This window comes from Diadema antillarum, unplaced genomic scaffold (assembly GCF_040938485.1).
Source record: "Diadema antillarum isolate AM-2024a unplaced genomic scaffold, OU_Dant_1.0 seq00000812_RagTag, whole genome shotgun sequence".
In the NCBI taxonomy this organism is placed as follows: Eukaryota; Metazoa; Echinodermata; class Echinoidea; order Diadematoida; family Diadematidae; genus Diadema; species Diadema antillarum.
The window spans coordinates 8954-27531 of record NW_027271691.1 but is presented as its reverse complement, the minus strand read 5'-3'; the positions used below and the strand labels follow the sequence as shown (position 1 = coordinate 27531).

General features: G+C 35.8%; 1 protein-coding gene across 1 annotated transcript; it reads left to right on the top strand.

Moving 5' to 3' along the window:
- The first annotated feature begins 4464 nt into the window (after nt 1-4464).
- On the top strand, nt 4465-15403 carry LOC139739728 (uncharacterized). Its single transcript, XM_071650331.1, has 4 exons — nt 4465-4638; nt 5146-5305; nt 13313-13457; nt 14571-15403. Exons 2-4 carry the CDS (start codon nt 5262-5264, stop codon nt 15363-15365), a joined length of 984 nt encoding a protein of 327 aa, XP_071506432.1. The 5' UTR covers nt 4465-4638; nt 5146-5261; the 3' UTR covers nt 15366-15403.
- Nucleotides 15404-18578: the final 3175 nt, after the last annotated feature.

The window sequence follows — 18578 nt, the reverse complement described above, 5'->3', positions numbered from 1 at the left end:
CTGATGTGCCACATGCAGTGCCCCCATAAGCTTTTATAATCTTCTAGGCTCATTTTAAAGTAAATATGTATCAGCAGAGAAAATATTTGCTTTGTACACATGGTTTAATGAATAGTGTCCTGACCATAACATTTACCTCATTCTAATTTTGTGTGTCCTCTTTACTATGAAACAAATAGTTGCAACTGATTTACAAATCGACGTGCATCGACGTAAATAAGTATTGAATTGATCAGTGTTTTAGTAGTAGTATATCTACAATACTTTTTAGCATCACCTTTATCATCTATCATGTCTATTTGTTTGATACTAAATGTTCTTACTGTGACTACAGATGTATGTTAAGTTTTGACATTGTAATGTACATAATTATGATATCGGTAATTTGCTTTTACATGCTCCACTTGTCGGTAGACACTCTTGTTGATGACTGCACTTATTTTTTTCAAGTGTTTCTTTCACCATGTTTTCATTCGTTCGTATAGTTTGTATATTACTTTATATTTTTGTATTTCTTATAAACTATTAACAATCTATCAAATGCATACTTTGTGTATTATCTTTTGGTCGATTGGAAAAACTGGATTGGATTGACTCAAATTGAATTGTTTTATAAGTTCTCATGACCTATAAATTGTTCTCAAACCATAGTATATTAGTGTTTTTCTTTACGTGAACTTATTTGCACTGCTTGGACTATGATATGTAACAAAATAATGTAACCATTTTCTTGTGTACAGTTTACAAGTGTATATATATTTTTTATAAATCACTTCGACAGTTTTGTGTGTGTCATGACTTCTTCCTGTAGGTTTGTCTGATGCGTGACGTGTTTGTCTCTTTTGTTATATTAAAAAATCAATGAAATTAAATTGGAATTTAACCGTTTTTATGTTCACACATGTCACTAAAACACATAGAAGTCTTTGATCGTCTGCCATAAGTATACGATTCAAATAATCCGCCCCGAAGTGTCTCTCTCTCTCTTAAGATTACTTTTGTTTTGCTTATGTGCGGCAATATTGTGCCCTCCTGGTCCTGGCAAGCTGCCTGGACATTTAAACTCAATTGTTCGCAGAAAGGAGAAATGGGAATTGATTAGAAGAGCTAAACTAAACATATATGAACGGTATACACTGCGCAAAAACCAAATCACAAAATTGAAAATACAGGACATTTTTAATTATAACTTCTACAATATTCCTTGCTATGTTACAAGTGAGGTATATATTACTGGAAAGATTTAATTTTGCTCTATCTGATGATAGACTTACTTTGAATGTTTGAAAATGACGCATAGACCATTTTGCAGTAAAACTCCTACGCTGTGTATGATCATTGTGAGACTGAAGTAGAACCGATACTTGCAAAGTTTTGGCGAAGGGGTTCCAGGCACTGTCTGAGCAGTTTCGAGTCATTCTCGACTGGTAACCGGGATGGAATAATAGTATACACATGTACATGTTGTAGTTGCCCCATGTAATCTCGCAGGTCAATGTTGTGCTTATAAAGCTGGCTTGACATAGCTCGGAAAATGACAACAACAAAGCTGGTTATATAGCTTCTATCTATTTTTAGCAGTCATGTCGGGTTGGTTGAAAGTCTGTTGAACTTCCCCACTTGACTCTGGCTATAGGATTTCCCAAAAGTGAATCGTTTTTATGTACACTGGGCCCGTGTTGCAGGAAGAGAGCGTATACTGCCTCGATATGCAGTCTGCAACTGTATGCATCAAGCGTGTGGTATAGTCCGTTATCTACTACAGTACACCAGTGAGGCCTAGCTTTCACTGTACACAAGTGTCACTGGCGCCCGGAGCTATGATTGTGTAAGTACACTGCACCCACTGTCGACACTTCATTAGCGGGGATTCCCCAAAGTGACTCAATGGTGTGCAGAAAGATACTGTATCACCATTAAGTACCATTTAAAAAGACATCTTACCACCTCATCTGTGCTTATGCAGGCCTTCTATTTAAACTCACACAGCATCAAAACAGTCGCTGGCTTTATCATTACAATGGCGTGATATAGAAATAGATAAGCACTTCCATGCAGAGACATTAGTGTGAATTAAGTCAGAATTTGTCAATGTATGATGGCAAGTTATGTTTCAAACAAGAAAAAGAAGCAGATGACAAGAGGGAGGGACAAATGGAATACTAGTACTACCACCATGGAGAGAATAGGACAGATGAGGACTGAACGAACAGTTAGCTGTCTTAATAAAAGGCTAAAAATCCATTTCAAAAAGAAATAGAGCTTAGTATGGGGAGTGCAATAACAAACAGATTATGTCATGAATATGATTTGCTGGAGAATAATTTGGACAAACTATAATGGTTCAACAGAGCGAAGAATGAATGTCAGTAGTTTGTTGTTGACTGTTGGCACTCGACCCATACCGGCGCACCCTCACCCCGCTTCATTCGCCCACTGTATACGACCTTCGAAGACAGAAACAAATCAAAGCATAGAATCTTTATAATATGCAAAAGGGAATGATTTGTTCTTCCCGATATCCGTCTAGGAATTAATGTGCTCGCATAAGGTACATAGACATTCACTTTCTGTTCAACGTACGGCTTTGTTTTATTCGGTGCAATCTTTTTTATAACCGCTTTAGAGGAGAATTAATTTGCACCATTATGGTACTATACAGAAAAAATAAGATATTTGAAAATTCCTGCTGTTGCAATGTGTGGACATCTTGATTTGCTATCTCAAGCCCCCTAAAAGGTTGTAAGAGTTTGGAGCATACTTAAAATATAGTAAAGCCATCAAAATGTATTGGGCTGACATTGAAACAAAGTATAGAGTACTAGTAAACTTGTATTAAAATGTTCACGTCACGCCAGACACGAAGTTCGTTCAGTCTTGAGAAGGAACTAAGCGGGGATTCCCAGAGATGTGTGTTGGTTCCCGCCCCCGCCTTGCGCACTCAAAGGTAGGTGCCTGTGCGTGTACCGGACCGAATCGCTATGGATCAATGCAGGAATGTGATCAAAACACAATGCTACAGAACACAAAGAAAAATACGACGCATAAAAAGGGGAGAAATGGAGAGACCTGTGTTGAATTCCCAAAGACATGGCTGTCTCCTAAAATCAGAAAATCCTCTTAACATATCTATCAAAGAAAAAGATTTTATAAAAATAGAAATAATTACATAAAATGTGCATGAAGTCCTGGAGAACAATTTGAGGCAACAATGATGATTCAACTGAGCAGTCCAGAAAGCCGAAATTTTGGAAATGCGAAAAAAAAAAAAATTCTAGGCCATAGAGGGATGGTAAATAGTATTGGTGGAGATGAGGATTGAGCTTTTAACTTTTTGCGAGATACCAAGAAACCACTTATGAAATAGTACAGAACATAAGTATTCTAAGACGAAATTAAAGTTTATTTGATGAAAATTGGTTTCGGAAAATGGCTGACACATTCAAAGACAAAGTTAAACAAAGCGATCGTAACGAAAGGTTGGTCCTACCTTTTATTTTGATTGCTTTGTTTTTGATATCTCAGCTATTCAAAATCATTCAATTTTTATCAAATAAACTTTGAATTTCTGTTGAAATTACATGCCTTTTCATATTTCATAAGAGGTTTCTCATTAGCTCCCCAGAAAATAATACATTATTAGAAACCTGAAGTCGGCTCTCAACCAAAACTATATTATTATGATGCCTTTAACAGCAAGTGTAACACAGTTGCCATGGGACGGAGGGGGGGGGGGAGGGGGAGGGGGATCATTGACCCCCTGACACCCCTCTCTCCTCGTCGCTCATGTCTATAAGATTACACGACTTCCGAAGACAAAAGCAAATGGATTAATCAAGTATTGTATCTCATGGCATGCAAAGGAGTAAATGATAAATTCATCTCTATAGTATCCATATCTAAGTCTCATGATCCAGCTATAATTAAGCACAATTTAGTGGAAGACGAACTATGGGAATGTCAGGCTTTAATGGCAAATGACTATGTGGCCTTCTCGAAAAAAATCATCTCAAAATCGTATGTTATAGCGTCATAAATTCAGATTGGCTAAGCTCGAACTAAGACCAACAAAAGACATTGTTTGCCTAGTTAAACAGAGCCCATTGTACCCAGACTACTGAAATATTAAGGCCTACTGAGTTCATACCGGTGACACGACATTTTGCTCCTGCAACAATTGCTCCGTTTTTTTTTTTCCTTCAATGACTTAGGGTTAGGGTTGTGATAGGGTTTTAGGATTAGCTTGATGTGATCACGGATTACGATTATAATCGGGTTACGCTTATGTTTATGGGTAGACTTTGGCCTAGCGTGCAAACACAGAATGAGTGCAATTGTCGCAGGAGCAAATGTCATGGAACCGTTCGGGAAACATACACCAAGTTCATACAGGCTGTCAAGGAATATTGGGGAATCCCACGGATGATGCGCGCGCATAATTAAAATTACTAGTATGGCTCCCTGTCTACTCAAAGGCAGGTACATGTACTTGCACCGCACCAGACGACAGGACCAATGCATATTGTTGTATACATCTAGTAACCAGGCTTAATTGTTTCGTGTCGAGGTTTTGGTACACAGCAAGACATTGAAACGATGGGCATGTGGGACATTTTGGGGAGTCAAACTGCAGAACTGGTAAGCACAGACGATAGTGAGGGAGAGAGGGTCTTTGTATGTCATTAGAATATTATCGTTTAGTGCTTCAATACGTGAGACGACGTACTAGTGTATTGTCACAAGGACAATGCTTGTTTGCTTGTGTTTTTCCGACACGGAAGCTATCGCTATCAAAAGTATGCATTGGTGAATAGAGATCATCGAACTATGGTCAGGACGCGAAATCTATATGGGATTTACGACCGCTGCGAGAATTTTGTATTTATTTAATGTATAGATTTTAGAAGACGGTTTCGTGTCCTATAGCATACGTATATATACGCGTATTGCATATGTACTCATACAACAAAAATAATTAACTGTACATGGCTATAATTGTGACTACAAGAAAGTCTGTCAAGCCTTTTCACTTCATGTCGATTGCTAAAATGAGCCAAAAAAAAAAAAACCGCACACACACACACACACACACACACAAATAAACATGGATGATAGACTCAGTGGTACGGTCTGTATCTCCAACAGGGCGATTGACATGAGTGAGTGTCGTTCGTACACATAGATCGACTCGGTCCAGCCTCCGGGCGGCACTCTGAACACTGTCTAGGCCTACTGGATGAAAGTGGCGCCTCGGTCAGACCATGGCTGATGGTGGTGCGACAGGTGGTGTCGGGAGTGATACCGGGTAAGACAGAAAACTATCAAAGGTTCATGTGGGCACCGTAATGGAAATCGGACGGAGTGCCCATAACCTTCAACCATCGATCACCCCATTTGAAAGCAGCATACTTAACATGTATGCATTTCATGTGCATGATGCTTAGGCTATTGTTAATCAGCATCTATTATTTGGAGCACATGATAATTATCATACTTAATATTTCATCAATTTACCCCTTTTGATACAGCAAATCCGACCCTTATGTATATAAACATGTTGAGACTTCATGTATTGGGTCCACGAAGAAATGAAGAAACAAACTGATAATGCATTTTGGCCAATAAAGCATGAGTTTATATGTATGTATATATATATATATACATATATATATAATATATATATATATATTTATATAATATATATATATATATATATATAATACATATATAGTGCGAGAGATAATTCCCTTCCCAAACGTACGCGGTGCCTTATTGTGGGTAGCATGATATACTGAAAGAAATTGGACTGATTTGAGGCGGACGTTGCTCTCGAGAGCAACGTCCGCCTCAGTCCAGTTTCTTTCAGTATATATATATATATATATATATATATATATATATACTATATATACATAATACTAGGTGTTTCAAAAAACATTTCCCACTTTTGATCATTAATAGTTCAAAAACTATTCATCCAATAAAACTGTCATTGATATGAGTAATAGCTGGATAGTGTACAATTTGGTTGGAGGTGATTTGGACGTGAAAGCATAAATCAGTTTCATTAAATCTAAGATTGATTTTGAAGTAAGGTTTCAGATTTTGGTCAAATTTTAACCCTCTGTACAAAAATTGAACTTCGCACAGGAACCAATGATGTGTATGTGAGTGTGTGCTGACAATGGCCCTGAACAATGGACATGCTTGAACCACCTGTTGACTAGGCGTCAGTCTCGTGCTCCCTGGCACATGAATCCTTAATCAATAATTCATGTGGATTGCCCTGGGCACTGCTAGTCTGAATTCATGCACGGTAAAGTGCTTGCAAACACCACATTTCATTCTAGCTGGCACTCATTTTCAAATTTTGCTTCGCACATATCACTAAATTTGGGATATAAACAAGTATATATGATCTTCAGTTCCTCATTTTAATACAACTGTCTACTAATTAGATAGTCTGACAAATTTTTCGCTTTTTTGATAAAAAGAGATCATTTTTGGTAAAGAGTTCAGCAGCATTTATCACTGGGGCGATTTGTTTCACAGTAGATTTATTTAAGGCTCCATATACACAAGTGTATATATACTCTAATTGATTTTCTTTGCTTCCTGTCACCACGTTTACGATAGAACAGAAGGTATTCATTGTAATTTCGCGACTCAACGACAGTATCGACAGGTGTTTGACTTTACACAGATACTGCCAGAGGCTGAATAAAGACTAGTTGTGATAGTGGAATTTCTCATGAATAAATAATGAAGCATTCAAACCCTGGCCATTGTTCAGGACCATTGTCAGGGTGTTAGCCACACACTCCCATGCACACCCATTGACCCCTGTGCAAAGTGAAATTTTGTACAGAGGGTTGAAAATAGAGCAAAGTCTGGAACCTAACTGTGAAATTAATCATAGATTTCATGAAATTGATTTATGCTTTCATATTTAAACCACCTTCAACCAAATTGTACACTATTCAGCTATCACTCATATCAATGACTGTGTTATCTGATATATATTTTTTTTTGGAATTATTAAGAATCAAAAGTGGGAAATGTTTTTTGAAACACCTAGTATATAAATTACATGTATAGTGATGCGAGAGATCGATACCTATCAAAACGAAAAGTACGCGGTGTCTCATTTTGAAACATAATTAGGCCCTATATGAAAGGGGTATTATGTGTAATCGATTTCGTACTATCTATAAGTCCACATAAATTTGGATATTTCCAAGAGAATGTAGGCTACTAAGGTGAAATATGCTGACCAATACAATAGTAAATATCTTGATTATAGGTATGTATTTGTATACGTGTGTGTGCATGTGCGTATTTATGTGAATGTGTATGTGTTTTGTTTGTATATGATTGTGTGTGTGTGTGTGTATGTATGTACATGTACGTTCATGTATTATGACTATCACGTTACTATCATTATGTATTTCATGTTTAAAATGATGGCAAAGCATGATTATTATAATATCTTGGAAGCACGATTACAGGAATTGAACCTATTTTTCTAATTTTGTATGATACTGCGTACGCAATACGATTTGTTGATGACGTCATGTTAGATTACATTTTTGGGTTGAATTTGATGACTGATTTTTGCAAAGGTAATTTCTGAAGATTTATATTATCATCATAGCAAACGATCGACGTTGCGATGTATAATACTACACTTTTACACCATGGCACATTATGCCATCCAGACATTATTGTATTGTCTTCTCTTGGTAGATCTGATCCTGATGTTAAGAGGCCATGATAGGTCAAAAGCTTGAACACTTTTTTTTTGATAATTCTTTATTCGAATTTCGTTCAATTTCATATCACAAAAACAGAAACTTTCACAGAGACAAAACAAAACATACAAAGACAGACTGCTTTATACACAAACATTGTACAAAATAACGTTAATCTTACACTATATAAGGACAAAATGCAGTAACACCAACATTGTGCAAACTAATGTCAAACTTACATTGTAAATCTTTTAACCAATTAAACGAAATCCGCTTTTTTAACACATATTTTCGCAAAAAGCCCGCAAAACGGGAACATAATAATTTGCTTAAAACACAAAACGAGGCATATTTCACTGCTTCTCGAAGGAAAAAAAAGAGAGAGAAAAAAAAGAAGCCATTTGCGAGAAAACATACGCACATGCACACACACATACCCACACAACGCCAACATGCACCCCCACCCCCCTCCCCGTGCCTTCAGCCCTCAGGTTTCAGGTTTTATTCACACTTGAATAACTCTGCCGTGTAAATTGCCTTTTTGTTTCTCATACAATAAAATACTTCCTAATTATAATGTGGAAATGATGTGGAAATGGTAGAAGCAATAGAGAAGAAGAAAAAAAAAAAACCCCGACAACGATATGACAATAACTCACAGATACATGTACGGCAAATTCAAAACAGAAAAAGAAAATCACATATCATCCTCGGTATCCCTCAAATATTCCCACTTTAACAAATCAATGCATTCCAACTGTTCCTCTTTTACTCGCTTTCTTATTTACTTCTTCTTTACACATCTTAAAATGTTTCATAACATCATTACACTTTGGTACCTCCCCTTCTGATCTCGCTATTAAAATATGAAATATTTTTAATCATCAATATAATTGTATTCCATCCTTTGACTTTTAACGAGTTTCCGGATATACCTGTATAAACAACTTCCCAATTCATATTTCCTAGTTCTTCTAAATTAAATTTCTGAATAATAATTTGCCACCAATCTTGCACTTTAATATTCTCCCAAAATAAATGTGAATATGTCTCACTGCTCTTTTTGCAGAAAGAATAGAGATCATCCGAAACAAACCCAAATCTCAACAGATTAACTTTTGTATAAAGTGCACCATGAAGTTTAAACTGAAATTCCCCAAGCTTTGGGAAAAGAGTTGTGACTCTGGGTCGGAGAAAAATATCTTGGGTTACTTTTGGGGAGAAGACAAAACTACTCTGTTGATCTCGTACTTCCAATGTATATAACTGCTGTAAATCATTTAAAAAATGCGTGTTAATCTTTCTCGAAGGAATGTCACCAATCCTAATTTCTTTTCCATGTAATTTTAACCAAATATCATACACTTGAAAAGATTTAGTACTGACCCAGGATAAACTAAACCGTTAACTTTTCAAAATTACATCACAAATCCTCCAAACGTATTCAATTTCCTCACTACATAACCCTGCTTTTTGAAAATAAATAATCGACCGTATACCTTTTCCATCAAAAAAATGACATAATCTATAAATACCTTTCCTAAAGAGATTTTCATCATATATCATTTTGCCTTTAAATAGAAATATATGTATTATTAAATAATATTTGATTCATATGCCCCTCTTCTAAATTTCTCAAACTTCCCAAATCTTGCCACGCTTGTAAAATCTCTTTGTAAAATTTCGGAACTTTCAAAGAAAGTTTATTTGTTTCAAAATTACACTGAAAAATTAAGATGCCACCAACTGATCTAAAAACATATTGAAAATACTTTTTCCAGGTCATATTTTTTTTCTCCACAAAAAAAGTCTTTTCACTCACATTACTCTTCGAGCTTTAACAAACAACTCAAAATTCATCATTCTACGTCCCCCTTCTCCATAATCTTGATACAAAATAACCCTTTTAATGCGGTCTTTTCCTTTCCATAAAAATTCAAAACAGATCTTTTTAACCTCTGCAAATACCTACGAAGGAACAACAATTATTGACGATGATATATAATTCAATTTAGATAATGCGTATGTTTTAAGTAAATGAATCTTACCCATCAAAGATAAATCTCTTTGTTTCTACCAACTTAATAATCTTTTTATTTTACTAAGTATCTCTTTATAATTCATTTCTTCTCTCAATTTCAAATCTGTCGAAAAATAAACTCCCAATATCTTCACCTCTCTCACCAAACTACGAAACGAAATATCCCTTACCCTATCCTTTTCTTTTCCTATCCACAATATTTTTGTTTTTTCCAAATGAACTTTTAAACCAGTCATTTCATAAAAACAACACAAAATATCATACACTCTTTTAACCGAACTCTTATCTCTGACAAAAATTGTCATATCATCAGCATATAACACTTGTCTAACTTCAAAATCACCCAAAGTAATTCCTTTAATACCTTCAGCACTCCTCAATGCTTGCGCAAGAATTTCAATCACAACCAGAAATAAATATGGCGACAGAGGATCACCTTGAATAACTCCACGACCAACATCAAAATATCCAGTTGAAAACCTACCATTCATTACACAACTACTAATTCCATTATACAAAATTTTTACCAAAGAGCAAAATTAGGGACCAAAACCAAACAATTCCAATACTTTAAGCAGGAACTCATGAGAAACAGCATCAAACGCCTTTTCAAAATCAACAGCAATTAAAAAACTCTGTATGTTATTCAAACGATGAAAAACCATATCATCTATTAACCTTATAGCTTCTCCAATATTCCTATTGTTGAGATACCCCACCTGATCTGGCTTAATTATATCCTCTAATACATCCTTCGCTCTATTAGCTAAAACTTTAGAAAGTAATTTATAATCAACATTCAATAAAGTAATGGGTCTATAATTCTTGATATGTAAAGAATCTTTACCATCTTTTCCTATCAGAGTAATTACTCCTTGTCTCTGCGATATTGAAAGAATCGCTGTATCATATACGCCTCATTAATAGCCTCAACAATCACACCTCCAATATATGGCCAAAAAGTCATATAAAATTCAACAGAAAAGCCATTACCCGGTGATTTGTTCAGTGCCATAGTCTTTAAGGCATTAAAACATTCCTCCTGCGTTATCTTACACTCACATAGAATTCTACTGTCGTCACTTAACTTAGGGATATCGGCGAAGAAACAGTTTTCTGTATAATCTTATGACAGTTTCCTTTTTGAATACAATTTCTCATAGAATGACTTAATAATACACAATACTTCCTTTTTATTCCGTGTTATATCACCATTTTCATTATACAATTCTTTAATAAATATTTTCCGTTTATTAGATGACAATAATTGCTGAAAATATTCCTTCTTCTCTTCACCTTCCTCATACCAAACCGCTCGTGACCTTATCTTAATTCCCTCAAAAGAAAAATTATGTAACTGCCTTAAACGAACTTTCTTTCTATCTATTTCCTCTGAATGCATACCACTTCCCGACATTTCTATTTCTAAACGAAAAATTTCATTTTCCAATTTTTCTATTTCATTTTTCCTTTCCTTTGCTTTTCCCTTCGAATATTTTATAATATACTGTCTCATTTTCATATAATCCCAAAATAAAGACTTACTCACAAATTTACCCCCTTCCACTTCTTTAACCCTTTTTATCTCATTAACCATGCCCTCAACAAATAATCTATCAAAACATAAACTATTATTAAATTTCCAATAAGATCTCCCATGATCATAACAACTGTCTAAATATCTCAAATGTAGGGTAATAACGAAATGATCAGTTGTAACTGATGCAATAATATTACAATCATCCACCAAAACCTCAGATTTACTTGATATAAACCAATAATCCAAACGACTCTGTACTAAAGGTCTTTTCTGTGTATTACTAAATTGCCTTAAGTGTGGATTTCTTTCCTGCCAAATATCTATCAACTGATATTTTCTAAGAAATATATCTAAATGATGCAAAAAATTTGATCTCATGCATTTTGTCGTCCCTAAATAATCCAAAGTTTCATCAGTGATCACATTAAAATCACCACCTATAATAAGCATATCATTCAAAGAAAACCTTTGCAAAATACAATCATCCAAACTATCAAAAATTGTTCTTTAACCTTATCCCTTGTTGGAAAATATACACTTCCCAACAATAATTTAGACCCACTTATGACACCTTTCAAAAATATATACCGCCCATCCTCATGACTTATAATCTCTTCAATCTTAAAATCTACTTCAGGGGCCACAGGAATTAAAACTCGTCTGCTGTGATTAGTGCCGTGACTAAAAAAAAAACATTTCCCCGGACCAGTCCCGCTTCCAAAAATTTTCAATATCAGGTGTGCTATGTTTCCTGTAACAAAAAAATCTTCCCTCCCTTCATTTTTGCCCAATCAAAAATCAATTTCCTTTTAACTCTGTCCCGTATTCCCCTATAACATTAACCGAAATCAAATTAATACCTATTTTTGTATCCATAATAAAAACTGAACCCTACACTATAAAAACTTGCTCCCCCCACCCACACTAAATCTCCATCTAAAAATAAAAAAATGCCACATTGAAAAACTTGCTATGGCAATCAAACTCGTATACACAAAATGAAACCTGAAGGCCAAAGTTCATTTCTTACACACACGCACACATACACACACACACGCACATACACACACGCACACACACACGCACACACACACGCACACACACACACGCACATACGTGTCTGGAATTTAGGCACATAGTAATGTCTCTTGTTCTGTACTTTTCTCTTTTTTCACATTGCTCAATAACATGAACAGACAAAATTTAATGTTGTTTTTGTATTATTTTTGTTGATGATGGAATGAAATTGTATTGGAGTTGGGCAGATTGATTTATAAACCTAATAGTCGCATGTACTTGTTAATTATGTAGGCCTACTTGAGTATTGGCTATAAGCTACAGTAAATCATTACATGTATCAGGCTGTGTCAGAGTAGGTTGCATGAATGCAAAGTTGATGCGAAGCTATATTGTTACCATAATTAGATTGCGTATCTTACGGTAAATAAATGTGTAATGAAACGTATTGTGTATTGTTTTACAAAATAGATAATATACATAGATGCGAATTGGGGGTAAAGACGGGGGAGTAGAGTCTCCCCCCCCCCCCGCATTGAATTTTAAAGCTTGATATTTGTCTATCTGTATTGTATAAGATACTGCAGAACATGGTTACTCCCGCAAATTTCTTGTTTACATTTTTTCCTCTTTTGAACGATATAATCGATTTTTTTTTTTTTTTTAAAGGAAGGGTAGGATATTCTTTTTGGTTAGTGTGTGTGTGTATATATATATATATATATATATATATATATATGTTTTTAATGAAGAATAGGACAACGCAAGATGATTGTTATAAAGCCGTATACATAATCATAAAGATATTGTAGAACATGGTTACTCCCGCAAATTTCTTCTATTTACATTTTCCTCTTTTGAATGATATAATTGACTTTTTTTTTTAAAGGAAGAATAGGACATTTTTTTTTTTTTTTAAAACAACGAAATAATTCAGAGTTGCCGTCTGGCGTTCCTCCACAGATATTCTTCCACTGATCATGAACCACCTCACCAACAGCATTCAACGTCATCGGACTGTATGCCCACACCAAAATCCCTTGATTCATATGATGGCATCGCCAAAACGGTGGAGGTCTCTGACCAGGATAAATCAGAGAGCATTAAGGTATAGAGAGCGCTCGATAGGAGTGCGATTAGGGGCCGGGTACTATCTTAAATTTTGTGACCGCACATAAGCAGCAGACCATGTAGCGATTACTACGTCGAATTGTACACATTACAGATGCCAACGTTGGTAAAATCAGGGAAGTAAAATTGTGGGATACTCTGTTAAGAACACACTACTTTCACTTGAATACAAACATACGAATACAAACGCATTTAGAGAACGCCTGGTTGCGAAAGTCTTATGAATAAGCAATATTTATGTACAATTGAAAAATATATATACGTTTCTTTTTGAAGATTTCGAGCAATCGCAGCAGAACAGCGCAGTTCATAAATTCATAACTCTTAGTACAAGTGGACTAAAATTGGTAACTTTTATCGCAAAATACAGTCAATGACTGATTTCGCTACTAAGACTTCATATAGGGTTATTCTTTTTTTTTTTGTATAAACCACGTATTGTCCATCGTCTCTTTGACAACATTAACTTATAAATGAAAAGTTCACTTCTCCGCCAGTTGTTGATTTGACAGTAGGCCTATTGTTTTTTTTTTCATTTCCATCAAATAAACAGAGAAATTATATACAATCTAAAAGCAGAAGATATTGTAATAATTGCAAAATTACTCATGGCAATATTCATGAGTTAGAGAACTTTCCCTTCAACCTTAAGGTCTCAATCTACCGTTCCCTCAGGGCAGAATCATATTGCTCACAGAACTTGGAGTAATAATACCGACCAGGAAATTAAAAAAATACTGCCAAATCTCGCCCCCATGCTTTAATTCTACACGAGGTCAGATGGACCTACTTAATATTAAGGTAATCAACTTGGTAAAACTGTTCCTTCTGTGTGTGCGGTAGAAATATCCGACAAAATAATGAATTTGCAATAGACTTGTGCAAAAATTATTATAACCCATTTTGACCCCCAATATCGTAATGATTAAGTAATAACAATGCGTCGCGATAATGGGTATGATCTTTAGAAAAGGCCTTGCAATCAGCAAGACACGTCAAGATTAATGAAATGTGTTTTTGTTGGGTTATGCACACATGTATTTTCGTATGGGTATGATTGTCTACTTCACATTTTTTTTTTTTAACGCAGGTTGCTACGAGCATCACGATGACTAGAAAAATTGTTAATCTAGGAGGTGGTCAAGAATTTAAGGAAACGATCGCTACATCACCCTCTGAGGAGCCTGCCCAGAAGGACGTTAATATCGGCAGGGCACAGTCCAGAATGGTTCAAAAACAGAAACAAGGCATCATCAAGCCCCAGGGAGAGACTGAGATCTACGACAGGGTCTCGGACGAAGACAAGAGAATTCCAGACGCTGGAATCATACAGGAGGTTCCCACTCCAGCAGCAGAGAAAACACAGCGGCGCGTTTCATCACCTGGTGAGGAAACCACGGAAGAACTCGTCATGCGGCTAACGAACGTGGCACTAAGCCGCACGTTTTCGGCAGGAGATAGTGAATCCGTCGACTTGAGCCACGGGATCCTCCCATGGGCTGTACAGTGCAAAGATCGCAAAGACGACAAAACAGTGCACCGTTCTCCAGTCTTTCGGACACATGGAACAGATATTAGATTCCGAGCCAAGCTGTACCTTGAAGGTTACGGGAGTGGAGAAACAACTCACTTTTCCCTCCATATTACTCGCTTGGAATATTGTGAGGAGAATACCGTGTGCTCCGTAAAGGTGCAGGTGCTCAATCATAAAGACATCGGAAAGACCATTCAGTGTGAGGAAACATTTAGGCTTAAACAAGACAAAAACACCATCAAAATCAATCAATTGATTGAAGTCTGTAAAGTAACAGACGGCAATCTGGGTTATAGTGATAATAAAGTGGTGGTTGTCATTATCACTGTCAAAGAGATAACTACATCGTGATCAAGCTGTCAAACCCCAAAACAGCATGGCGAGCTTGCCAGAGGCATGAGGTTGGCAGAAAGGAGCGGGTGGGGTGGGGTGTGGGGGGGGGGGGGGGGGGGTAGTCAGGGAAGTAATATTACGGAATTCATCATCGGGGGGGTAACAACCATCTATCACGTTTTGACGAGTATAATTAACATAATAATAATAATGATTTTCATCTGTCATGAGTGCTGATCGGGGAAAAAATACCCATACAACGTTGTTAATTTTAGGCATTTTTTCATCTAATGATCATAACTCAGTGTGTTTGTATACTGTCTTTGTAATGTAAATGTAGTGTTTCCTCTATCATTACTTATTTCTTTTTGTTTTCTTCTTACATGTACGTCTGTATATCCTATTGAAGATATGAAAATGATTACCACCAATGCATTTTTTTTTTAATTGCTTACCTGGGTCGGCCAGAATTTAAGGAAACTTTCAAGTCCTCGTTGGCTGCCTTCCCTTCAGCATGTTCAGTTATCATATCATATTATGTATTCCATAGATCCGTCTTTACACTGTGCTTGCCGTGATTGTTTATCAAAGTCATTCTCTATTTTTTTTTAATGCTAGACAAATAAATTCAATTCATTTCAATTCAATTCAATTTATGATATAGGACCTACACTGCTCGAAGTCCCCAACAGGGAAATATAGTTCATCACAATAATTTTGATCATCCTATACATAATCACAATGACAAGGGTCAAAGTTCGTGGTTTCGAGGGTGTCTCGTGTGCATCATGATCATGCGTGATATAGTTAAAATTTTGTACACGGGTGCAAAATGGTCAAAGTTAATCGACTTGTTTTTAATTATGCTGCCCCCCCCCCCCCCGTGTTCTATCTTTTCTAGGGTCAAAGGTCATATCTAGGTTGCCATTATAGCGCATAATATTATGTATAGATATGGTTGTTTTTAGTGACGTATGATTCGTGGATGAATATTTTGCCAATAACTGTATGAATACATCATTTAAATTCATTTTCATAACATTTTGTCAGAGTTATCTCTTTTTTTTAAATATAAATATATATAAAAAACTGGCGTGGGGTAGTCCTGAGTAATAAAACCACTGACAGATATCGCGCAAGCCCAGCTTGGTACGTTGGGTCGTTGGTGACTTTTAGTGCTTGTAACACACATTTAGTCTGGCTTCAAGACCAACTGACTTTAATCCTTTTTTTTTTCTTTTTTTTTTTGCTACAAAGAATGTAAATGTCCTCCAACAAAGATGGAAGTTTAATAGCTAGTAACAGGTTGAGGTGATGGTCCTGCAATCCCGCAGAGGGTGTATTTTGTGGAAGAGATTACATTATTGGCAAATGGTCAAGGAACCAGACTAGTAGTATACGCTCAGTACTGGCCGTCGTCACACTGTTTGACTGTTGTTGTTGGTGGTGGTGTGTTTTCTTAGGTATGCATGTCTAACATGGCATACGGTACTTTAAAGGCATTGCTTACCATTTGCAGATGAAACAAAAACCCAGCTGTTATAGTGCTTCAAAATATTTCTAAATTGTGAGGTAGAGATATAGAAAAAAACAATATAAAAATTATAAAGTAGTGTTCAATATACTGTACATACTGTGAACAATAATTATGATAAAATGTTTCTCGACTAAAGCATCCATGGTTTCAGTGAGAAAGATTGTGATATCTATCTATTATATTTTAGGCTTTATTGCAAAAATTTTGCATGTGTAGGATGTTTTCTGACACAACTGGCCTACTCTAGTAATGCATCAAATGTGATTTGCTTAATTTTGTTGACAAAGTAGCACATGCTTTAGACAATCGGTCACATTTGATTGGTATCTTCCTGGACTTCTCCAAGGCCTTCGACACTATAAACCATGATTTCTTACTCTACAAGTTGTCTCATTATGGTATACGTGGGAAGGCCTTGGAGTGGTTCAGGAGTTATCTAACTGATCGCAAACAATATGTATTTTTGAACAATCATAATTCTGATATGAGAGAACTGAAGTGTGGCGTGCCACAAGGTAGTTTATTGGGCCCACTATTGTTTATTGTTTACATTAATGATTTTTGTGCTTCGTCAGATGTGTTATCGTTCATACTTTTTGCCGACGATTCAAATGTTTTTTACTCACATGAAGACCCAAATATTCTTGTGCAGACAGTTAATTCCGAACTACAACATTTATGTGAGTGGATACGAGCAAATAAGTTGTCTTTGAATATCCAAAAAACAAAATATATGCTTTTTAGTAACACATAATTTAGATATGGACATTTGTTTTGGTGACGCTGTCTTAGAAAGTGTTCCCCGTATAAAGTTTCTCGGTGTTACAGTTGATAACAAACTTTCTTGGAAATTTCATATCGATAATGTTTGCAAGAAAATTTCACGTAACATAGGTGTTATTAATAGATTAAAACTGTCTATTCCTCAGTATTCGCTGTTAACATTGTATTCATCTTTGATATTGCCTTATTTAAATTATGGAATTTTGGTATGGGGAAACACGCATCAATTATCATTGGATAGGATTCTACTGTTACAAAAGAAGGCTCTTCGCATTATTTGCAATACTGTCCCATATTCTCATACAGATCCTTTGTTTTTTGATAACAAGATTCTGAAAATTAAGGATTTGTTTTCATTACAATTAGGGCAGTTTATGTATACTTATAATAATAATTGCCTCCCGTTTGTATTTAACTCCATGTTTATGCGCAACCGGACATACCATAGATACCCAACTAGACAATCAAATGAATTTCATTTACCTCTGTTCAGAACCTTGTTAGCTCAACAGACTTTTATTTATGTAGGTCCAAGATTCTGGAACTCCCTTCCTATGGATATAAAAAGTGCCCCTTCATTGAATTCTTTTAAAACGAGATTGAAAATGCTTCTTTTGAAGTCTTATAATGTAACTGAATGTTTTTAATTTTGTAATATATTTTGTGAGCACGATATCATCTTCTCTTCTTTGACTGAAAGGCTGCGTTCTCTTGAGGTATCACTTATTTTTACTACCTGGTAGTATTCTATACGTGCTCTCGTTCATTCGTCCTCACAGTTGAATCTCTTCCGCTGGAAAGCTGCTCGACAATTTGTCACTTTAGAAAACACCTGGCTAATTGTCTCTGTGGGCTTTCGCCCTTGGTGTATGCATCAACAAATTTTTGGTTTCTCTCTCTCTTCTCTCTCT